The 25,211-nt window shown below is 38.9% G+C and overlaps 1 protein-coding gene across 3 annotated transcripts in view; it reads right to left on the reverse strand.

Annotated features, from left to right (window-relative positions):
• Window positions 1-25,211, reverse strand: part of BMPR1B (bone morphogenetic protein receptor type 1B) — a 216,741-nt gene that overhangs the window by 5,582 nt on the left and 185,948 nt on the right. For all 3 annotated transcript variants that reach the window (XM_012558628.1, XM_004387006.1, XM_004387007.1), the window contains 3 exons: window positions 16,023-16,215; window positions 14,367-14,664; window positions 2,213-2,388 (listed from right to left, as the gene is read on the reverse strand). In XM_012558628.1, the coding sequence (XP_012414082.1) occupies window positions 2,213-2,388; window positions 14,367-14,664; window positions 16,023-16,215 (667 nt within the window). The remainder of the gene's footprint in view (window positions 1-2,212; window positions 2,389-14,366; window positions 14,665-16,022; window positions 16,216-25,211) is intronic.

Below are 25,211 nucleotides of genomic sequence, written 5' to 3' on the forward strand. Positions count from 1 at the left end.
TGACAGCAATGACCGGAAGCGTGTGAACGAGGCCCGTGAAGAGCTCATGAGGATGTTGGCAGAAGACGAGCTCAGGGACGCTGTCTTACTAGTGTTTGCTAACAAGCAGGACCTTCCCAATCCCACGAACGCCGCTGAGGTCACCGATAAACTGGGATTACACTCCCTGCACCACAGAAACTGGTACATTCAGGCCACCTGTGCCACCAGCAGAGACGGGCTCTATGAAGGACTGGACTGGTTGTCCAATCAGCTCCAAAACCAGAAATGAGCAGAGACCTGTCCTGCTCCCTCTCTGCCTCCTCTCCCTCCACTTTACTCTCATGTGGCAAACTGTGCGGCTCTGTGGTGTCGCGTGTCAGAAGCTGTCTCCATGGGTTTGGTCACAGTGTGTATGCACCATGCTGTAAATGTGGCAGACACAGCCTGCAAACAGGTTTTTTATTTAATGTAAATAGTTTTTGTTTCCAATGAGGTAGTTTCTGGTACTCCTATGCAATATTACTCAGCTTTTTTTTTATTGTAAAAAAGAAAAATCAAGTCACTGTTCAGTACTGAGAAGGGATTTCCACACACTGGCCCTGGGCTCCCAGGGGTCACTGTGCTACAAGAACCAAGGGCCCTCTCTCGGCCTGAGACCTGTGTTGAGATCCATTTGGGTGGTTGGTTTTTAACCCGAACTCAGTGCATTTTTTGAAGTAGCTAAAAATAAAGGAGAACACTTGAACACACACAAGGGAGAAATATGCCTAGTGTAGGTTTTACAGTAACAACCTGAGTACTAGTCCATCTGATCATCTGTGTTTCCCTTTGGGAATGTGAGACAAGGTGACAAAAACAAACCCACAATCAATTCTGCATGGTCACAATAGAGATCCCTGTAATTATGCTTTGTCTTTGGATCATCTTGTATGTCACAGGGCGTTTGTGCTTGTACTTGTGCTCACACGGTTACCTAGGAAACAAGCTTTGAGGCTGTGCTTGACCCAGGTTACCATCTGAGCACCACAGGCTCTCTGTTGGGCCGTTGGGCCCCTCATGACAGCCGCTCAGAGGACCCGTAGCAGGAAACTGTGCAGCTGGCCGTGGCATGGGCAGCGGCCTCTGGACTCTCAATGTAGAAGAAAGAAAAGCACCACCCACCTTTCTCTTGGTCAGGTGTGTGGTGCTTTTGTGTGACCACTTGCCAGAGCAGAGAGCCCCGTTACTCCCACCGCTTACTCAGACACCTTTGCCAGAGCAGCAGACTCCAGGGGCATGGGGCCTCCCACAGAAGTGCACGAGAGCTACGAGCTTTCCACCTAGAGAGCACAGCCGGTCGGAGCACCGCTATCTGTACATGTGTGACATAGATTCCACTCCCTCATCCTGCAAGGGTCAGATTTGCCAGCAAGAAAAGTCAACCTCTATACTTTTTTCTATTTTGATAAACACTGAAGAAGCTGGAGCTGTTATACTTTATCTCAGGGGGAACCCCTCAGAACTGGTTTATTTGGTGCCGTGGAACCTCTGACTGCTTTCAATAAACCATTAGTAATCAACTGTTTTGTATACTTGTTTCCTGTTTTCGACAAAAAAGCACTGTAATTACAGCTATTAGAATCAATCCTCTATTTCATGAAAAAAAAATTATTATGATGGACAGTAACATATTATTATGCTTTAATTTCCTTTTGATAAAAACTGACGTGTTCAACCTGTTTTATGGGGAAGTTTTACAGGAAGTAAAGAAATAGAGGAGAAAAAGAATGGGTGTCCCAGTCCACATTTATGTCTCTACTGTCATCTGTGGCGAGGAAACCACAAGGAACTGGGCATTGGAATTTCAGATAGAACCCAGCAGGTTGGAGGGGAAGAGGTTGAAAGGTTAGGGAAGAGGGTGTGATTTTATGGAGCAATGATTGAAGAAAGGGCCCAAGAGAGAAACGAGACAATACACATAGAAGATGATCCTTGAAAAGGCAGAGGAAGCTGACAGTGTCTTGAGGAGACTCATCAGTAGCAGGTAGACCAAAGGGGGCAATCAAAGATGATTCTAAGATGTCAAATCTCATTTCCTAGGAGAATTATGATTATATCAACAGAAATCAACAGGAAAATAAAAGAAAGTCTGATTTTATGGATAATATGGTGACTTTGATATCAGATGGATAAAAAAAAGCATTTGCGGTAACTCTGACTGTAGCTTTTCAAAGATACCACTGTTACTTACCTCCTGATACACATCTCCTAGCAATCTCCCAGAGGATGAGTCCAAAACTGTACATGTCGGCCATGATATAAGACTGAAAGTGATTTCGATTCAAGCTCTCATCCAACACTTCAGGAGGCATATAGCGTTTGGTGCCAACTCTAGTGTTGGGTGGTATGTCAACCTCATTTGTATCACTAAAGAAATAGGAAAGCAAAGCACTGTCAGCATTGACGAAGACCAACAGATGACAAATCAAGGTTACTTTTAAACAAGAGCTTTAGTGAAAGGTGGGAAAGGAAAACCTTCCAGAGAGTAATAACATTTCCTTGAAAAATGATTCTTGCCAAAAGTTATATTAAAAAATCATATGTAAAGCCCAACGAAGACGAGGCTCAATCAGAATGAAGTTGCAACATATGAAACTACATTAAATTTAAACTCTAAATAATTGTTAGATAGCTGTTAAATGTCTAAAAATACTTTCCTTCCCTTCATATTTTAACAGCTCTGGTCTGAAAATTAGCATGTACACATTCACAGGGTTGGGATGTGACAAAATATATATTTTTAAAGTCAGGTGTTGCCAGGTTTTTAGATCTACAAACAAGTAGAAAGATTAAAGAAGACAGGGAGGGTAGAGCCCACAAAGAGTTGCAAATGTTTTGAGAAACGGGGACATATAAAAAGCTTTCTTTATCACTATGTTTATCACTATTATTTCATAAACCAAATGATATTAATTTGTAAACAAATGAAGAAAGGAATAATGGAATCTATACCTTTAGCTTTATGAAAATTTCTCAACGTGACCTCTTTATTCTTACTTCCCATATGCTGGGAGAAATTTCACGATGGACAGACACAGTCTGAAGACTGCTTAGGAACTACTGCTTCAGTGTAGCGAGCTGCAGTCAGAGTTCTGAGTCCATGTTTTGGATCGTTGATGATTCAATGAGATGAACCATGTAAAATCCCTCTCGACTCAGTACTAGGCACATACTAGATGCTTAATAACCAGGTGCTGTCAAGTCAACTCTGACTCATGGTGACCCCATGTATGTCAGAGTAGAACTGCTCCATAGGGTTTTCATGGCTGATTTTTTGGAGGTAGATTTCCAGACCTTTCTTCTAAGGTACCTCTGGGTGGACTTAAACCACCAACCCTGTGGTTAGGAGCTGAGTGCCTGACCATCTGCACCAGTCAGGGACTCCTTAATAAGTAATATCTAATCAGACAATAATGGTATTAAGAAGAGCAATAAACCATTATCTTATAGATGGGAAAAAAAACAAACAAACCTAAAACACAAAGAGTAGAAAAGCTCATTATCAAACTGAAGTTTATGGAAAATCTTACATAAAACTTCCTATCTCCTGACTTCCAAGAAAGTATTGTTTTTTATTTCATCCCAATCTCTTTAGCAAGAGAGACAGTTACACACATCAAAAAGCACAATTATCAAGGTGTGTCACAGATAATTAATACCAAATTTACCTAAACACCACTGGCTTTTGGAAGAAACCTCTAGGTTTGATTTATTCTCTCAATCTCTATTTTCTGAAATTTAAAACATGTAGTGTCATTTGGGAAAACTTAAAGGATGGAAGATGCCCCTAAATATTTGTCAGAACTGTTCACATTTACTAAAATCTATAAATACAAAGCTTCATTCTTAGAACCTTTTAAAATTTACTTCCTACAAAAATCCTTAATCTAAAGCTACTTCAAACAATAAATCATCAGCATATTCATTATGCTCCTTATGGTCTTTTAACTATGAAAGATCCTCTTTCCCTAAAATAAAGGTGAAAGAGTAAATTAAAAAATGAAAGAAAGGACAAAACAGCTGGTACTCCTTGCCATCTATGAACATAGGTTCTAATGTTCTGGGATCTTTTCTAAGAATAGGAAAAGAAGTGAAAAAGTTAATTCACAGTATTTTCCAGCATGACATAATAGCAAGTTGCCAATTGCGTACCTAAATAGTAAATGGTGAGGAAGGAAAATCTGCCAAGAAGAGGTTTAATGGTAAATTATAAACAGATCAGATCTAAAAGATGCCACAAAAGCTTCACTTACAGTTATAAAGTCATTTTTCTCCTCCTACTCTACCTGCTGACAGCTGTTGTGTGGGCCCATAGTAGGTACTCCATTAATGTGTTGCATGCATGTGTTATAATTTAATCGAATCATTTGAGGAGATTGTTGGGCCCATATAGGGAATTCTGGCTTCTGTGCAGAGAAAGCAAATATAGGGTTTGCAGATGGAAAGAAGGTCCAAAAACCAAACCCGCTGCTGTTCAGTCAATTCCAACTCATAGTGACCCTACAGGACAGAGCAGAACTGCCCCCATGGGATTTCCAAGGAGCTGCTGGTAGATTTGAACTGCTGATGTTTTGGTTAGCAGCCAAACTCTTAACCAGTATGCCACCACAGCCCTCAGAAAGAAGGTGAAGGGCCTAAATTATTTCTCGAATACATACTGGGAAATGAAACCAAGAATAGCCTTTGCATAGGCCCCATGGTCATGCATTTAGAAAGGCCAAAGATATACTCTGACTATAAATAAGTGCAGCGGTTAAGAGCTCGGCTGCTAACCAAAGAGTCGGCAGTTCAAATCCACCAGCTGCTCCTTGCAAACTCTATGGGACAGTTCCACTCTGTCCTATAGGATTCCTGTGAATTGGAATCGACTCGATCGCAATGGGTTTATTTTGATTTTGTTTGGTATAGCTGACAGAGATTTTAGGCAACTCCACTCCACTCTTAAGCTCAGCTCCTGACTGTATGAAAGCATATAATCAAGAATTTTGCTTTCCATCAAATACCACAAAACCAGTTCCTCACACAGGCCATGCCCAGCACTATCATCCCTCCTCCACATTCCTCTCAGACCCTAGGTGTTTTCTTTGAATAAATACACACCCTAGTAGTAGTACGTGAATAAATGCCCTCTCTAGTAGTATTTGCAAAATATCTTCTCCAGTAGTATCTGATTAAGTATGTCTTCCAACCTGATTATAAACTCCTGTGAGCACTGAATATCTGTCACAATAATGTGGCATGTCCCTAAAGAGTATAGCCCCAATCCACCTCCATTCACAGGGAGCCTTGTAAATGGTAGGCAAATAACATACTTTCAATGAAAGAAGGAAAAAAGCCTGTATCCAATAAACTTTGCTATGGACAACTTAAAGAGAAATGTAAAACTCATTGTTATATATAGACCAAAAAGTGAGATATTATCTACCTATATTTAGAAGGACAAATAGTATTTTTTAATCAAATTTATTTTGTAAAAAGATTATTTATATAATGGTGAATGCCTTTAGCCCTACCTTTAAACAACAAATATGCTCATAATAAATAATTCATAACTATTTGTTAGAGTAATGGATCCTCCAAGACAGATAGCTCTGCCTCTTTTTCCCTTAGCAGTGCCTCTGCAGTTTAAAATAATTAAACTGTATTTCTCGCTCAGGTTTTCAGTAACATCATCTTACCTGTTCCCAAATAAAGGCAGAGAAAAACTCAGCTTGTATTGATCTTCAGGGCCAGAAATAGAAATTAAAGTGGCTTAAAACTAGTACACCAAGAATGAAAGAAGAAAAAGAGGGATGAAGTAGAATCAGATGGTGGAGTGCACGTAAGAACCGGGTACAGAGTAACAGAAGGAAATAGGTCAAGGAGAAGGAAGGACACAACAGAGGTCAGGGCGCATTCAGCTGCACTGGCCTCCTTTTCCAGAAACGGTGGGAAACAAGGTTGGCAAGAAAAGACGGATATTGCACAAGGGGAGCAGAGTCAGAGAAAATAACACCAACCCCACAAAATAATCCTATAGAGTCTAGTGGCTGCACACATACGTAGCCAAGGTATAAAATCATACACAGGTTAAGATAAACACCAACTTCAGGCCACTGGTTACTTCTCAGAGAGATAAGGGGGAAAAGAATTGAGAGAGCAGTGCAGCAGGGCTATCTTCAACATTTTATTTCTTTTAAAAAGAAAGACCAGACAAAAACATAGCAAAGGTTTAATATGTGTTAATGTTACATTACAACACAAGTGTCTCTTCTTAATTTTGTATACTTTTCTATATGCTTAAAATATATTATAATGAAATATATTAAAAATAGAAAGAACCTAGCCAGATCAGGAACTAGAAAAAGGTTCATTTCAGGATTAAGGGATAGGGTATAAGCATAAGACCCTGAGGATCAAAAGTAATCGAAATAAATTGGACAAAATTGCAGAGAAGATGAGCGTTCTACCAAGAGGAACTGAAAACATTCTGTCCAAAACATGGGTGATGCACTATAAAATGTGATCTGTCTTCTCCCTTCCTCGGAGGAAGGGCTGGAGATATCTGCACAAAGGGACCATGAATTGAAGAATAGGTGTCTTAGTCATCTAGTGCTGCTACAACAGAAACACCACAAGTGGATGGCTTTAACAAAGAAAAATTTATTTTCTCACAGTCTAGTAGGCTAGAAGTCCAAATTCAGGGCATCAGCTCCAGGGGAAGGCTTTCTCTGTCAGCTCCGGAGGAAGGTCCTCGTCATCATCAATCTTCCCCTGGACTAGGAGCTTCTCTGCACAGGAACCTCGGGTCCAAAGGATGCACTCTGCTCCTGGCACTGCTTTCTCGGTGGTATGAGGTCCTCAACTCTCTGCTTGCTTCTCTTTCCTTTTATCTCTTGTTAGATAAAAGGTGGTACAGGCCACACCCCAGGCAAGCTCCCTTTACATTGGATGAGGGATGTGACTTTAGTAAGTGTGTTACAATCCCACCCTAATCCTCTTTAACATAAAATCACAATCACAAAATGGAGGACAATCACACAATACTGGGAATCATGGCCCAGCCTAACTGATACACACATTTTTGGGGGGACATAATTTAATCCGTGACAGTAGGGCTTACAGAATACAGGGTACTTTTACCATTTATACTTTTATAATTAATATTTCAACTAGATCCAGCATAACTTCTGTCCTTATTAATGTGAATACCAGCATGAAACTGACTTAAGTAGAATTGCAAGAAAATAAAAACACAATTTGAAGAAAAGAAAATAAATTAAGAGATGCCAGGTAAATTCCTCTCTGGGGAAAAAAAAATTGCTTTGTTTTAGAATCACACTTCAATGGGAATTTTTCTTCATGAACATGAAAGATAGTGGGGCTTGGACATGATAAAACAAAAATACTTGAAATTTTCTAAATAAGAAACAACAGTAATTTCAGGTTGGGGATTAAGGGCAAGTCAGCTAGGGAGAAGAGAGAAGTCCTAGGGACACGGCAAGATGCTAAGTTCCCGTGGGGGGGGGGAGGGGGGAATCAGGAAAAATGTCACAGTGGCATAAATTTTGGGGTTAAATTTTTATGTTCTCCAAAGTGGTTTAAAGTATGCAATACTCTCAGCTGTCCCAAATCCTCAGTAAAGATGTCCTCTACCTTGAGCTGGTAGTGTTTTAGGAAGGAAAAAGCCAGCAGCTATATAACATGCAAAAGGCACAACACATATTGGATGTATAAGGCTGATATGCGAAAAGAGAAAAACGAGCTCCTTGAATTCTGAGATAATGCTGTAAATGATGCCGAGTTACCCATTCCAGGGATGGGGATAGTAAGAAGTCTAATTCTATATGCGTCTCAAAACACAGCGTACTTTCAGTTGGGGTTACACAAAGAGGCATGAAATCCAAGTGCATAATTCTGGCCAAAGCCATTTGGATAACAGTGGCATGATACAGAAAATGCCAGGGTGATTGTTGTTAACACTGATGACCAAAGGGCTTCCTAAGTATACGGACGCTTCAAGTGGCTCTCTTCCAAGGGAAGGTACAAAGTGAGTGAGAGACCTCAAGGTAACTGCTTTGGGTGTGCAGGGACTGGAGAGAGACGGAGAAGAACCAGGAGGATGAAAAAGAAGAAGGAAGAAAAAGAAGGAGGGAAGGAGGGGGAGAGGAAAAAGAAGATATAAAACTAAGATTCTTCCTCTTCTCCTCTGAAGGTGCCAGGTAGGGCCATAGCAAGGAGGGAATGGTGGGAGCCATGAGCCCCACTAGGAGTTACATTTTACCATTGACATTGTTTAGAATGGTCACTACATGGTGATAATAAAAAGCAGCATTTTAATCAGTCCTATCATTGTTTTGAAATTCTCTATAGACAATGCACCTCCTATTGCCTGTACCTGGGGTGGGCTGCTCCCACCATCCCGTGGTACCGCCCAGTGCCAGGTGATGGTGTGTGTGCACTGCAGGTGTGAGAGTAATTGAGAACGGGAAATCACAGAGCTGCCTGTGGGCGCCAGAAGGCTGAAAGTGGAGACTCCAGTTAGGATGCTGAGTGGGTTAGAAAATGAAACATGAGCACCCCACAGGACTCACTGGAACAGGGTGTTCCTTATATACTCGGCCACCACGCATTAGATGAAAAGTGGGCAAACAATTTTTATTTTGGCAGCAGGAAATAAGGGGTTTTTTTAAAAAAAATCATATATCTTTTATAGCCTTATTTTGCATCAAATATTTCTCATGTTAATTAATCTTCCTAATTATAAGTTCACACCAAGAATTCTTCTAAGAAGTGTTATTTAAAGGGAACACCCTCCTTCTTGGTTCAGCATAGTGTACATTCCCTGCTGTACCATAAACTGAAGAGAGAGTTTCATAAAAGTCATAAGCAGAGCCCATGGTGGCAATGAGAGTCAAGCACGGGTGTGGAGTTGTTAGCACCAACAAGGCAGCTCTACCTCACTGAGCCTGTGGGCGCATGCGGTTGGTCCTCCTGCTGGGTATTGCTGATGACTAAAACAGAAAGGAAAGGGGCAGGGGGGAAGGAAGATAAAAAGGTACAAGACATAGAAAGATAGAAGGAGCAAAACTCTACACACTTTAATCATCTAAAAAGCTTTAAAAGAAATTATAAAGTGAACCTTGAAGAAAATGTGAACTGTGGAAGACATGGCCCCTGGACTCTCAGCCCAAAACTAACACCATTCCCGAGATCAACTTTTCAGACAAAGATTAGACTGGACTATGGGACATAAAGTGATACTCGTCAGGAGTGTGCTTCTTAGCTCAAGTAGACACATGAGACTAAATGGGCAGCTCCTGTCCAGAGGTGAGATGAGAAGGCAGAGAGGGTCAGGAGCTGGTTGAATGGACACGGGAAATCCCAGGTGGAAAGCAGGAGTGTGCTGTCACAGTATAGGGAGAGCAACTAAGGTCACATTACAATGTGTGTATAAATTTTTGTATGAGAGACTAACTTGAAATGTAAACTTTCACTTAAAGTACAATCAAAAAAAAAGAAAATATGAAGAAGGAAGGGCAATGAAAAGACATGGACACACAAGGGGTGAGGGAGACCATTGGTTTGCTTGAGGTTTATAAATTTTTAAAATTGACTACACACTGAATACACTGCAGAATGCCAAGTCACGTTTTAGAAAGACTAAAAATATTCCAAAACAATGAAAGGTTCTCGTGGAACTTTAAGAAGGGACTGCCTACACCCCTTTGCGTTTCCTGTAGCACCCTGCACATTATCTGTGGAAACGGTTTGCTGAAATGAACTCAGACTGGTCGTATGTTAACCAGAGAGGGGAGTTTTCCATGACACTTTTCACTGAGATTTAACACTACTGTGATTAAATCCTGAGAAAACTTGGGGTTTCTTAGAAACAGAACTTTAGAACTGAAAACTCTTCAACAGAAGGTGGAGATGTCTGCAGAAAACCTGACTGGTGGCACTAACTTTGCCACTAATTAGCTTAGTTCTGTGACTATGGCAAGTCATTTGGACATGTCACCTTAAAAAAAGAAAATTAAGTATACAAACCAAAAAGCAGTACTAAAATAACAATATCTGAAAGACTTTGAGGAAATTCAGTACCATCTTGGCTGCGCCATCCAATCTCCTTTGCACTTGAACAATCTGACCATCATCAATTTGCAGATCTATGTGACAGCCCAGTCTTCATTATAGGTTTTCTATCAATTTTAATACCAGAGGGGCCCTAAGCTAGGTTTTATTTTCCCTCTCAGAAAATATTTCATTCTGACACTGAAGTAACTACCAGAGAGGTTACTTGATCCTCCAGAGTGGAAGGTGAAGTTTTGTAAGTCCCTTCAAGGGCTTTCATACGTCATTGTTTTCTCCTCCCAAGAGAGATTCAGGATAATGGTAATGTCTTGTCATGGCATCACCTGGATTAAATCTCTGTTGGTCAGGAAATGCATAAATCCTTACATCATTTTCAAGGGAGTGCACTAAGAAACCAATACAGGATTAAAAAATTACATGGTAAGGAATTCCTAAGGTACTATCTGCTTGCTTTGTGGCCTTGAACTTCCTTAGGACCCTACCAGAAAAAAAGTCTAGCAGAACCCTTAAGATGTAGAAATCAGGGTAAAGATGAAGTTCTCACAGAAAGTTCACTTAGCAAGTCTGAGAACACAGCACTAGGTTGGTTATGTAAAAAAAAAAAAATGTAAAAAGTGTTCTAAATATTCACATATGTGCATGCACACATGTATACATACACATGCACACCAAAAATACGAAACATTCAGGAAAGATTAGAAACCGAAAAACATATAAAGCAATTTATAGAAAATAAATTTAGGCTCAAAAACTGAGATGAGCAAAGTCTCTGAAACAGAAAATAAAAATACAAAAAGGATATCTGAAATCACCAAATGCAACCTCCATTTAATGAAAGAGGAAACTAATAAGTCCCTGAATGGCAAATAATGGTAAATGGTCCCACAGGTAATCTCTAGCCAGATGAGGTTTGGCACAACCAATAGCCATTATAGTTACACATCTGAGCCAGCATCCTCATCTCTTTCCTCTCTTGATGATCTAGTCAAACTATGCATGCAATGTAAGTCTCAATTACCACTTAAACTATTCCACTTTCTAAAACCAAGGGATGCATAATATTTGAAAGGTCACTCAGTTCAATTCATTCCCCTTACATTAAGCAGAAGTAAGTTTCAGAAAATATAATAGATACTCACTTTCTTTGTTTGTTTTAAGATCTATATAAAGAAAATTAGTTCTTAATTACATTGGTATTACCTACATTTATTGATTCAAAACAATGTTGAAAAACCAATGATGAAATGGGTAACTCACTATGTTACATCAAATGGGAAATACATTACTTAATTTGGCATGGATCCTGCTCTTAAGATGCATAATGTCTAGTCCAAAAGATGAGGCATATACCAAAATAATTATAATACAAGGTAGTCAAGGGCCAGGAAATTACTAGAGGAGTACAGAAGATGGTATCATTATTCCTAGCTGGGGGATGAGCAATGTCACTTAGCAGCAACTCCAAGACTGGACTGAGGTACATGGAGAAGCAAAAGCACTGCAAGCTATAGACTGTAATCAAGAGCAAAGCAGTAGCAAGCGTAAGGTATGTATGGAAATAACGCAAGTAGTTCAGTCTTGCAAAAAACAAAAAAAGCATACAAGTAGGAGAGTTCGTGGGATATAAAACTGGAAAGGTGAATTTAATCCAGAGTGTGTAGGATCTCTGAGGCTACGAATAGGTACTTTTTTCTTCATCCTGTAGTGAATACCGAATCACTCATTCATCCCATACACAACATTTTAAAGCAACATTTAAGGAATGGGTACCAAAGAAAGGCACTAGGGATGCCAAACGGAAAAATACACAGCATCTGCCTTCAAGGAGCTCACTGTCCACTAAGAGTGACAGATAAGTAAACCAGTAATGACTGTACACTGTACAACAGCGTGAGGAGTGTCATGACAGCGGTATGCACAAGGTCACATGGGAGGATAGAAGAAGACGACCTGAAAATCAGACTTGTAAGAGAATAACAATGGAAGGTGTCCCAAAAGAGAAACAGCAAAGATCAGTAGTAGTTATTTAGATAGAGAAGGGGATGTGAGGGGCGATTCAGGTAAAGGTAAAAGCAGGTTAAAACACCTGGAGGTGCGAAGAAGTATGAAGTGTTCGGAATATGACTAGCAAACAACAGGTTTAGGTATGTGGTGAGAATGGGGCTAGAGAACAGCCTGGGGCCGAAAAAGAAAGGCCCCATGACTCTAAGGAAATCTAACTATATTTTAACCCAAAGCTATAGGAAGTTATGAAATTATGATGATGTCTAAAATTATGCTTCGAGAAAATCCGTACATTCTACAGTCTACTGCAGCATGTAGAAAAGACTGGAGAGGAAAGAAGATGAGGAAGTAACTGCAACATGCTATGCCCCAGAATCTAGAAAAATGCCATAGGGGACCCAAACTGACATGGTACAAGTGGGAATATCATGGAGACAGAATTCACCCAATTAAGCAAACCAAAAAATTAAGGAGCAAAGTGAGGAGATGCCAGGCAGCTCAAGTTTTAGAACAGATCAACTGACAGTCAAGGAGTCCTGTCTCCCCAACTGGGGAACTAGGAGAACTGCAGATCCAGCAGGAAATCTAGCAGTGGGAAAGTATTTAGGAGATAAAAGGAGAGGAGAGAACCAGAGAGAGAACAGTCAACCTGGAGAACATTTAAGAAAAAAAAATCCAGAAGGAAGAAAGAGTTAGGTACTATGGATTGTTGTTAGGTGCTGTTGAGTTGGTTTCAACACACAGCAACCCTATGTACAACAGAACAAAACACTGCCCGGTCCTATGCCACCCTAACAACCGTTGCTGTGTTTGAGCCCGCCATCATAACCACTGTGTCAATCCATCTCATTGAGGGTCTTCTTCTTTTTCACTGACCCTCTATAGGCACTATGGATAGTGACTTGAAAACTAAGAAAAGGCCCCTGTTGACAAAGATCAATGGTGTTAACTCAAAAAAACAGCTTCTAGAGAGGACAAAGCAGAAGCCACATTACAAGACTTTAAGAATTACTAGGCTGTGAAAGTAGATTACTCTTTGGAGAAATTTAATAGGGACGGGAAGAACAGAGAGGCTGGTAACTTGAGAAGCATCATGGGAATTTTTTTTAGTAGAGGAGACTTGAAAAGGTTTGTAGGTCAGAGGAAAAATCCAGAAGGGAGAGAAAGATTTAACAATCTTTATTGGCAGGAGGTTCCTATCTCTAACTTAAATCTACAGCCTAAATCATATCCTCTTCCTTTGCTCTTAAAGATAAAGAACGGCAATTTACCATCCTCTAAATGGTGAAAGCATTCATGTATTTGGGGCCCATTATTAAATTACACTTCAGTGTCCATGTCTGGGTTGAAAATGCCAATCATTAGCCCTTTCTCATGGTTCTATTTTTCAAACGTTTAATCATCTCCATAACTCTTCCTTCATGCCCTTCTCCACATTCTACAGATTCTTTGGAAAAACGTTCACAAGAGGGCCCCACAATTTAATAAAGGCCAAGACTACAATGAGTTCTTACAAAGGTTGTCATTTGACGATCCCTCCGTACTAGTGGCTTGTAAACTCATTTTGTTGGTTTGCTTTGTTTTTAAAGCAGAGGAACCATTTCTTCTAATGAAATCATCTGCTGAACAGAAGTGGAGCTGCTCTAATTAAAATGGAGGTAAGAGAAATAGAGCCTCAACTTCTGGGCATCCCCTTGTCTCCATTTTGCAGAAACCACTGATGTAACTCCCAGGGGTCAGAAAACCACTGTTTTATGCCATGGTCTGATTTATGTATCCAACTGTTATAGTCACTGTTTAAGGTACAGCAAAAGAGTGCTGAATACTGGTTGTGTTTTATTAGTTTCTCACATTTTTCATATAACACCTAAGCAAATTATTGCTCCTGTGTCCTATACAACCATTGCCTTTATCACTACAGAGTATGTAGCTTCCTCCTTGATACCTTTTACAATTTACAAATGCTATGCAGAATTCTGACCACATATTCCCAGGCATTAGCTATCTCTATTACCACGACAGCTGCAACCTAGTGAATACTATCTCTGAGCCAGGTTATTGACAAACATAAAATCAACAGAATTAACTTGCAAACTTTATGTTGCAACAACTAAAACATTTTTTCATTTTCATTCAAAGAAAAGTTGAAATTAATAAAATTCCTCATCTACTAAATATCCTAGAAGCAATGAACTGCAAAATGTACAATCTATAAAAAGTGATAGAAACGAAATATAAAAAGTGTACTTGATCAGCTTGGTACTAACCTAATAAATTTAACAGCCAGGCCGAGGTCAGCTATACAGCAAGTTCCATTTTTCTTCACCAGGATGTTCTTACTTTTCAGATCTCGATGGGCAATAGCTGGTTTGCCTTGAGTACTAAAGATTTCCGTATGTAAGTGACATAAGCCACTTACAGAAGAATAGGCTAATTTCAGCATTGATTTAGTATCTAGGGTGGTGGACTTCAGATAATCATAGAGAGACCCATTTTCATGATAATCTGTGATTAGGTACAGTTGCGTCCAAGACCCTGTCCCTTTGATATCTGCAGCAATGAACCCTAAAAGGAAAAAGGACAAAAAGGTTTAGAAGTGCCTTCTCAATAGTATTAAGAATAATTCATATTCTCAAACATCATTCTTTGTCATATCCGACCCTATGTGACAGAGCAGAACTGCCCCATAGGGTTTCCTAAGCTGTAATCTTTATGGGAGTAGATGGACAGGACTTTTCTCCCGTGGAGCCGCTGGTGGGTTCGAGCTGCCGCTCTTTTAGTTATCAGCAGAGTGCTTAATCACTGCACCACCAGGGCTCCTTACTTATTCTTTGTCATAAACCAATAAGAAAAAAACAAACAACCAACTAAACCCATTGCCATCGAGTAGATTCCGACTCATAGTCACCCTATAGGACAGAGTAGAACTGCCCCATACGGTTTCCAAGGAGCGGCAGATGGATTCAAATCGCCAACCTTTTCATTAGCAGCCGAGCTCTTAACCACTGTGCCACCAGGGCTATCTTTTACTTAGCATCTCGTTAAATTTTCCGATTATGCCTATGACAATCGGTATTAAATTACCAATACCAAACAAAGTCATTTAAAATTGTGGGAGTAGAGAAAAAATAAAAGAGTTTGCATCTGAAAACAAGATCGCCTTTCTAATCAGTGGTTAATATTTAAATTACTTTACTCATAAAACCCATTGCCATCTATTCAATTCCAACTCATAGTGACCCTACAGGACAGAGTAGAACTGCCTCATAGGGTTTCCAAGGAGCACCTGGTGGATTTGAACTGCCGACCTCTTGGATAGCAGCCGTAGCACTTAACCACTAAGCCACCAGGGTTTCCAAATTACTTTAAGGTAATAGTGAATATTTCATGGTATTATAGTTATACATAAGATACTGCTTACAAAACAGGGACTTGAAAGAGTTAAGGCATAACCCCACCACCACCACACACACTTATTAGCTTACACTCTTTCCACTTAAATGATACAGCTAGATCATTAACTTGACAAAACAAAATGTAAATTGATTCTCTATATGAACTCTTGATAAAAATAAACCCTACTCATAAAATTTCCATAACTTTTCACGACATTTAAACAAAAATCTGCTCCTTCCTAAGAAACTCTAAGAAATTATGGCATTACACTTGCACTTCCTGTCTCTGAAGAAAAAAATATTTTAGAGTATCCCATTTCCAGCCCAACACTCATTCATAGAAATGCCTTAGCCATTCCGTCTGTGAGGTCTCCCATTAGAAGCATGTGGTGTTCTTGGGCCCATGCCAAGCAGAAAATGTCTCTATATTTCGTAAGTGGTCTAGACAGATGAGTTAATATGCAGATGTTAATAGAAAAACAGGAAAGCTAGGAAACCCTGAACACTGCTATACAGATTTGTACTCACCCAAAATATTTTCATGCCTCATCAACACTGTCTGATATATTTCTGTCTCTCTGAACCAGCTGGCTTCCTCTGTGGTGAAGAACACTTTCACAGCTACCTTTTCGCCACGCCACTTCCCCATCCAAACTTCCCCATAGCGACCTTTTCCAATCTGTTTTACCATCTGAATCTGCTTAGCTATAGTCCTTTGGACCTGTTAAATCCCAAAACACACTGTTAGTGTATTCACAGCACTATAGACTTGTTTAATCTTTTTTTCTCCAGAAAAGAAACAAATACTGCATGCAAAATATATTTAGGCAGTAGCTTGTCTTTATATAGACAAGCTATTTGTATATCTCTATTAACTTATGATGCCTCCTTTTAAACATATTTGAGATTGATTCTGTCTTCTGAATATTCAAAATATTGCTTCCAAATTATTCAATAGTTTATTCTACCTATTAACACTTTCACTGGGAAAGAATCTGAATGGAATACTACTTTTCATTTCTACCACTACAGTGGGATGCTAGATACTGTGAAGAAATGTGAAGAAATTCTTGCCACCATACAACTTGATCACAAATAAAATAAAACAAAACAATAATGCATTGTTGGGCTCACAAGGAAATAAAGAAATCTTCAAGCAGGGAGGGAGAAAAGAAAGGAGGGAGGGAGGGTAGAAAGAAGGGAGAGAGAAAAAGAGGGAAGGAGGAAAGAGTTAAGACCAGAGTGGAGAATGAAGAGCATTATGCATATACATAAGCCAAGGTTGCTGTCTGGGCAAAGAGTATTACCAGCACTGGGATCCAGAGCCTAAACTCTGACCCCCTTACAGGGTCGAGAAACTGAACCTAGGGCTTCAGCATTAAGCCAGTACTAAATTTGCCCTAGGTTGGTAGCATACTATGGCTCCCAGCAAAGACAAATATAAGCTGTCTTAGGAAGAAATCATTTACAATACTTTTCACTTCTACCATTATGGTGGTATACTAGATACCCTAAACAAACTCTTGCTACCATACAATTTGATCATGGATAAAATATTACAGAACAAAAGTGTAACTCATTGTTGGCTTCATTAGGAAATTAAAAAAGGGGAGGGAGGAAGTAAGGGATGAAGAAAGGGAGGGAGCGACAGAGTGAAGAGTGAAGGGATAAAGGAAGGGGGAGGAAGAGAAGGAAGGAAGGAGAGAGAAAGAAGGAAGGCAGGAAAGACAGAAAGAAAAGAGAGAAGAAGGGAAAGAAGGAAGGAAGAGAGGGAGAGAAGATTCCATGGAAGAGAGGGAGAGAAGATTCCACGGAAGAGAGGGAGAGAAGATTCCACGGAATAAATTCCTTAAAACAAAAGGTAACAGCCACCGTGAGAGTCAGCAGAAATAACCACAGCAGATTTAACCCCATTAGATTACAGATACTGGAATTTTCAAATACAATGTCTAGTAATGCTACATAAAATGTGTAAAGAAATAGAAGATGAAATAAAAAAAAGTTCACGAGATAAATGAAAATTACATTTTTGGAAGTATAATAGCTAATTATCACAATCAAAAATGTAAAGTGGGAGGGAAAAACATAAGATTAGAGCAGGAGAGAAAGGTAATGAGCTGGAAGAGAGTTCTTAAGAAAGTGCCGTAGAGAAAGAAAGAGGACATCTGAGAGTTAAGTGACATAAAAGTTAAAATGGGACTCTCAGGCAGAAGAGGAGGAATGATATTTGAAGAGGAAATAGCTATGAATTTTCAGAACTATCAGAAACAGAAAGCACTATATAATCCAAGCAAGATTAATAAAAACTCATTAATATTTAGAGATATGCAGTGAAACTACAGAACTCAAAGTAAAAGAGGATTGAAAGTAGAGAGAAAAGACAGATTCCTAGTAAGGAACAGTTAGATCAACACCATTCTTTTCATGAACAACACACAAACCAGAAAACAAATAATATCTCCACAGTACTAAATCTAAAATAAAAGTCACCCCAGAACTATGTACATATAAACATATGTTTCAAGAATGAGAATAAATAATAAAAATGTTTTAGATAACAAAACAAAGCAAGTTTATCATCAGCTTAAAAAAACACCCGCTGCCGACTAGTCGATTCTGACTCGTAGCGAACCTATAGTATGTAGTAGAACTGCCCACAGGGTTCCCAAGCAGCGGCTTGTGGATTCAAACCACCAACTTTTGGTTAGCAGCTGAACTCTTAACCATCGCACCAAGTGTAGTATGTATTTCAATAAAGAAAATGACCCCAAAATGAAGTGAGATATAAGGCAAAGTAGCAAACTGATAAACATATAGGTAAATCTAAATAAACACTGTCTCTGTATAATAATAATATGTCTAACTTACAGAAGTTCAAAAAAAAACAGAGACCTAAAAGAATAAAAGCATAAATTTGGTAGTTGGTGATTTGAGATACGATGTTTTAAGGACCTTGTATACTTCAGGCAGGGTTTAAAATGGGTTCAGATTTAAAGATAAGAATAAGCACATTAAATTTCAAGTATAACAACTAAAAACAACCAGATCAGAAGAAAGACAAAATGGAATTAAAAAAAAAAAAAAAATTCAATCCCCCCAAAAAAGTTAAAAAAGGAGAAAAAAAAGGAGAAATGCCAGAAAAATAGAATATAGATTTAGAAACAAACCTCAATATATCAATATTCTCAAAAAATAAAATGGATGCACCTTGTCAATTAAATGACAGAGACTGTCAGATTGGATAAAAATTTAAAATTAAATCCAGTCACATACTTTTTATGACCCACGCCTAAAACATAAGAATCAGAAAGACTGAAAATAAGATGGGAGAAAATATACCAAAAACCCAAAAACCCACTGCCATCAAGTCAGTTCTGACTCATAACGACTCTAGAGGACAGAGCAGAACTGCTCCATAGGGTTTCCAAGGAGCACCTGGTGGATTCGAACTGCAGACCTTTTGGTTAGCAGTCATAGCTCTTAACCACTATGCCACCAGGGTTTCTAAAATATACCAGGGAAACAGTAATACAAGGAAAGTGTAAAAATTAATATTAATACATGAAAAAATACAATCAAGATAAAAAACACTACTTGTGATAAAGAGAAAAACTACATAACGTTCAAAAATACACTTCTTTTTGGAAGATATGTCTATTTTAAACTTACATGCACCTAATGAAATAGCTTCAAACTCACATATCAAAAAATTTAGAATTATAGTGAGAAATGATAGAAAATTTCAATTTATTTCTTTCAGCTTTTGGTTGAACAACCAGAAAAAATTAATCAATATATGAACAGTACAATTTTTAAAAAACTTGATTAAAAGGACATAAACCAATATAGGATAAACACCTTCTTAAGCAGACAAAGAAAACCCTGGTGGTACAGTGGTTAAGAGCTATGGCCGCTGACCAAAAGGTCGGCAGTTAGAATCCACCAGGCGTTCTTGACATCTCTATGTGGCAGTTCTACTCTGTCCTATAGGGTCACTATGAGTTGGAATTGTCTCGAAAGCAATGGGTTTGGTTTTTTTTTAAGCAGACAAAAATCATTTATAAAAATCTATCAAATATTGTCATAAAGAGTCTTGACCATGTCAAAGAGTAACTGTCCTACAGACCATCTTCTCTAATCACAAAACATTAAGTTAGAAACAAACAGGATAAAAACACCATACTTCTTAAAATTAAAACGACTTCTAAATTATCTTCTAGGTCAAAGAATTTTTTTTAATATTCAGTGATGGTAAGGAATATATATGTAACAAAACTTGTGGGAAGCAGAATGAGTTAGGATTTAAAAGGAAATTTATAGTCTTTAATACTTATATTTTGAGGGAAAAAAACCTGGAAATTACTGAGCTAAGCATTCAATTAAAGAATTAAGAAAAATAAAGTCAACTGAAAGCAGAAAGAATTAAGTTTAAGAGGCAAAATTAATGAACTAGATCTACAGAAGATTGATTTTTGAAAACTAATAAAATGAGAAAACTGGGAGGGATCATCAAGGGCAAAAAAAGGTGGAAATAAACAACATTGGGAATAAAACTAGGTAAGCAATGCCAGACAACTGTAACCCAAACCCACTGCTGAAGAGTCAATTCCAACTCACAGCGACCCTGTAAGACAGAGCAGAACTGCCCCATAAGGTTTCCAAGGAACGGCTGGTAGATTCAAACGGCTGACCTTTTGGTTAGCAGCCGAGCTCTTAACCACTGCACCACCAGAGCTCCAGTGCTAGACACAGCAGATATTAAAGACATCAGCAGAACGCAGAAAAGCTACTATCAGTGGAGGCTTTCAGTTCAGGGTGAGTTCTGCCTTCAAATGAGCAAGGCAAAAGTATCTGATCACAACCTGTCTTGAGGGGCAAGAATGACGCTCTCCTTGATTTCATCACTAGGTCCCCAGAAGCACACTGTCATCATCATCCCTCCTTCCTTCACCATACGTCAGCTTCTTATCAGCTTTTCCACTGTATGAAAGTTACCTCTCTTCCTTAATTAGCAATGTTACTGAAATTCCAATCTCTTCAGAAAATCTTAGTGTATTTATTAAATTAGAAATGACTACACAAGAACTACTCTCTCCTAATATACTCTATTTTAAATAAGCTTTACTCTTTTCTGTCACAGAAAATTGTTACTTTCCTAAATATACACTGAATTTTAATTTATAATCTACATCAGGGTTCAGCAAACTTTTTCTGTAAGAGACCAGAGAGTTAATATTTTAGTATCCATGGGCCATTCAGTCTCTATGGTAACTGAACTCTAGTGTGTAGCACGTAAGCACCATAGACAATCTGAAATCAAATGGGTTTGGCTGTGTTCCCGGGTAGTGCAAAAAGTTAATGCACTTGGCTGCTAACTGAAAGTCCGGAGGTTCAAGTCCACCCAGAGGCACCTTGGAAGAAAGGCCTGGCAATCTACTTCTGAAAAATTAGCCATTGAAAACCCTATGGCACACAGTTCTACTCTGGCACACTTGGGGTCACCATGAGTTGGAATTGACTTGACGGTAACTAGGTGGCTGGCTGGTTTGTGTTCCAATAAAATTTTATTTACAAATGTAGGCAGCACATTAAATTTGGCTCACGGGCTGTAGTCTGTCAGCTTCTGGTCTATGCACACGTTGGTATATGGTCTTCTTATTCTGTCTCAGAACTCCTTTCGTCATATGTACTTATGTTATCGAATTTATGTACTTTGTGGAGCAATGCATTGTTGTAGAGAGAAAAGCATACAGTTAAAGCTAGGCAAATCTTGGTTTACGTCCTGTTTCTACCTCTGACTCTGTCATATAAGGTTGCTGTGAGTTGGAATCGACTCGATGGCACACAACAGCAACAATCTCTGACTAGGTTTCACTAAGTTCCCTAATATCGCTCAGTCTTGAGTACTTCTTAAAATTACACAATAATATGTAACTTTCAGAGTTCTTTTAAGAATTATTTTAGATATAAACTGTTCAGCAGTGCTTAGCAATGCATTAACAAATATTAACTCCTCTCCACCCGCTTCACTGTCTCCCTAATATTAAAAGTCTCTTGATACATGATCTTCATCCCATCTGCACTTACAATAAAATATTTTAAAAGCACTGATGTCATTGGCTCTGTGACTGAAAGGACTCAGCATATGTGACAATGGACATAAATGAGAAGATACCCACAGAGCATAGTAATAATCTCACTATTAAAAGAGCTGATCAGAAAACTGGAATGCACACTTTGTAGATACATGCTTTGCATCAAGTAAACTGAAAGGTTTTTTGTTTTTAATTTTTTTTTTGTTTTGCCTGAGTTCCATGGGTACTGCAATTATAAATCTAAATGAAGAAATCAGGGTAATTTCAGTGCCAGTTGAGCTGATAAACAATTTAAAAAAATATATAATAAATGAGCATCAACTAAGCAGTTAAAGGAGCCCTGGTGGTGCAGTGGTTAAGAGTGTGGCTGCTAGACTGGGAAAAAAAATTTGGCTACAACAAATCCGATCAGCACCTAATCTCTAAAATCTACAAGATACTGCAAAACCTCAACAACAAAAAGACAAATAACCCAATTAAAAAAGACATTCAGGCAACTAACAGGCACATGAAGAAATGCTCACGATCATTAGCCATTAGAGAAATGCAGATCAAAACTACAATGACATATCGTCTCACCCCAACAAGGCTAGCCTTAATCCAAAAAACACAAAACAATAAATGCTGGAGAGGTTGTGGAGAGACTGGAACACTTATACACTGTTGGTAGAATGTAAAATGGTACAACCACTTTGAAATCGATTTGGCGCTTCCTTAAAAAGCTAGAAATAAAAGTACCATACGATCCAGCTATCCTGCTCCTTGGAATATACCCTAGAGAAAAGAGAGCCATCATACAAATAGATACATGCACACCAATGCTCACTGCAGCACTGTTCACAACAGCAAAAAGATCGAAACAACCTAGGTGCCTGTCAGTGGATGAATGGATAAACAAGTTATGGTATATCCACACAATGGAATACTACGCAACGATAAAGAACAACAATGAAGCCGAGAAACATAACACGGAGGAAGCTGGAGGTCATTATGCTGAGTGAATTTAGTCAGTCACAGAAGGACAAATATTGTATAAGACCACTATTATAAGAACTGAAGAAAAGGTTTAAACACAGAGGAAAACATTCTTTGATGGTTACGAGGGTGGGGAGGGAGGGTGAGGGTTATTTACTAACTAGATGGTCGATAAGAATTATCTCAGGTGAAGGGAAGGACAGCACACACTATAGGGGGAGTCAGCACAACTGGACTAAACCAAAGCTAAGAAGTTTCCTGAATACAATCAAACACTTTGAGGGACAGAGTAGCAGGGGTAGGGGTCTGGGAACCATGCTTTCAGGGGACATCTAGGTCAACTGGCATAATAAAGCTTATTAAGAAATGTTCTGCATCCTACTTTGGTAAGTGGCATCTGGCGTCTTAAAAGCTTGCAAGTGGCCATCTAAGATGTATCAATTGGTCCCAACCACCTGGAGTAAAGGAGAATGAAGAACACCAAAGACACAAGGAAAGTAGTAGCCCAAGAGACAGAAAGGGCCACATAAACCAGAGACTTCATCGCCTGAGACCAGAAGAACTAAATGGTACCCAGCTACCACCAATCATTGCCCTGATAAGGAACACAACATAGAGTCTCGGATGAAGCAGGAGAAAGGTGGGGTGGAGAACTCAAATTCTAGTAAGACCAGACTTAATGGTCTGACTGAGACTGGAGGAACCCTAGAAAGCATGGCCCCTGGATTCTCTATCAGCCCAGAACTAAAACAATTTCAGAGGCCAACTCTTCAGACAGGGATGGGACTGGACTGTGGGACATAAAGTGATACTCGTGAGGAGTGTGCCTCTTAGATCAAGTAGACACAAGAGAATAAATGGGCAGCTTCTCTCCGAAGGTGAGATGGGAAGGCAGAGAGGGTTAGGAGCTGGTTGAATGAACATGGGGAATTAGGGGTGGAAAGGAGGAGTGTGCTGTCACAGTCTGGGGAGAGCAATTAGGGTCACATAACAATGTATGTATAAATTTTTGTATGGGAAAATATTAAAAAAAAAAATTGTGGCTGCTAACCAAAAAGTTGGCGGTTCAAATCCACCAGCCAGTCCTTGGAAACCCTATGGGGCAGTTCTGCTCTGTCCTATTAGGTCACTATGAGTCAGAATCGACTCAGTGGCAATGGGTTTGGTTTTTTTTAAGCACTTAAAAAGCATCCCTGGTGGTGCAACGGTTAAGCACTCAGCTGCTAACCAAAAGGTCAGCAGTTCAAACCTACCCTGCAACTCTGTGGAAGGAAGATGTGGTGATCTGTTCCTGTAAATATTACAGCCTAGAAAACCCTAAGGGGCAGTTCTACTCTCTAACATGGGGTGGCTATGAGTCGAAAAATCAAGTTGATGGCACCCAACAAGGACAACAAGTTGAAAGTGAAATCCGCAAGGAGGTAAATTACAGACTTGAAAGGAGGTGTCCCACATTTATTAAATAAATATTGTATTTAATTTATACGTGTTGCAAACCATTGCTCATGTAATTTTATGGAATGTTTCTAATATAAACAGCTTTGCATTTGCTTCTTTTCTAATGATAATATATCATCTTATAATTTAATGAAAAATACTGATAGAATTGGCAATGTTCACAAAAGGAATAACTTATCTCAATGATGAAGGGTAACTAAATTATATTCAGAAATTACAAGTGCATTTGTGCTTTGAGATTTATTATAGAACCTAAGAGTCTGAAAATGTAACTTGAAAAAATTTACAAATATGTGATTCATTTGAGTTTTTATTTGATTTAACAAATGTTTCTGGTCTTTCTGTAAGGTGAACTTTCATTCTATATTACATTCTTAGAAACCATTTTTTGAAAATTTGATTGCAGATATAAAACACCTAAAAGATACAATCACTATAATTGTAACTCTGGAAATAAAAAGAATTATTTCATGTAAACTGGGTATAACTGAATGTATAAGGACTTATAAGGAGTTATCTCTATTCCATCCCTGGATGGCATGAACAGTTAAGCACTTGACTTACTAGCGGTTTGAACCCACCCAGAGGTGCCTGAGAAGACGGGCCTAGCAATCTGCCTCTGAAAGCTAACAGCCTTAAAAACCGTATGGAGCAGTTCTCCTTTAAACATGCATGGTCGTCACGAGTCAGAATGGATTCAATGGCAACTAACCACAGCAACAACGTCTATTTCAGAAATGTCCGCTTATCTAGTCGCCAGATATCTGATAGTCTCTAATGTTTAAATCTATAGACAAAAAAAAAAAAATCCTGTTGCCGTCGAGTCGATTCCGACTCATAGCAACCCTATAGGACAGAGCAGAACTACCCCACAGAGTTTCCAAGGAGCGACTGGTAGATTTGAACTGCTGAACTTTTGTTTAGCAGCCGTAGCTCTCAACCACTGCACAACACAGGGCTTCATGGCCAGATTTGGACACTGGAAACATGCAGCCTTAATTCACGTAGCTGTAAATACGGCTCTATATCCTCTAATATGTCCCTGAATTGCACACACACACACACCCCCGTATAGAAATATCCTATTTAAAATAGTTTGCCTAATAAGTCTGAGTTAATATTACAATTGGAAAGGTTTCACAAAAGATTTCTCTTTAAGAGGATTAAATTTTAATTATTTAAGAATTTA

Source organism: Trichechus manatus, unplaced genomic scaffold, assembly GCF_000243295.1.
Source record: "Trichechus manatus latirostris isolate Lorelei unplaced genomic scaffold, TriManLat1.0 scaffold00178, whole genome shotgun sequence".
Taxonomy (NCBI): Eukaryota; Metazoa; Chordata; class Mammalia; order Sirenia; family Trichechidae; genus Trichechus; species Trichechus manatus.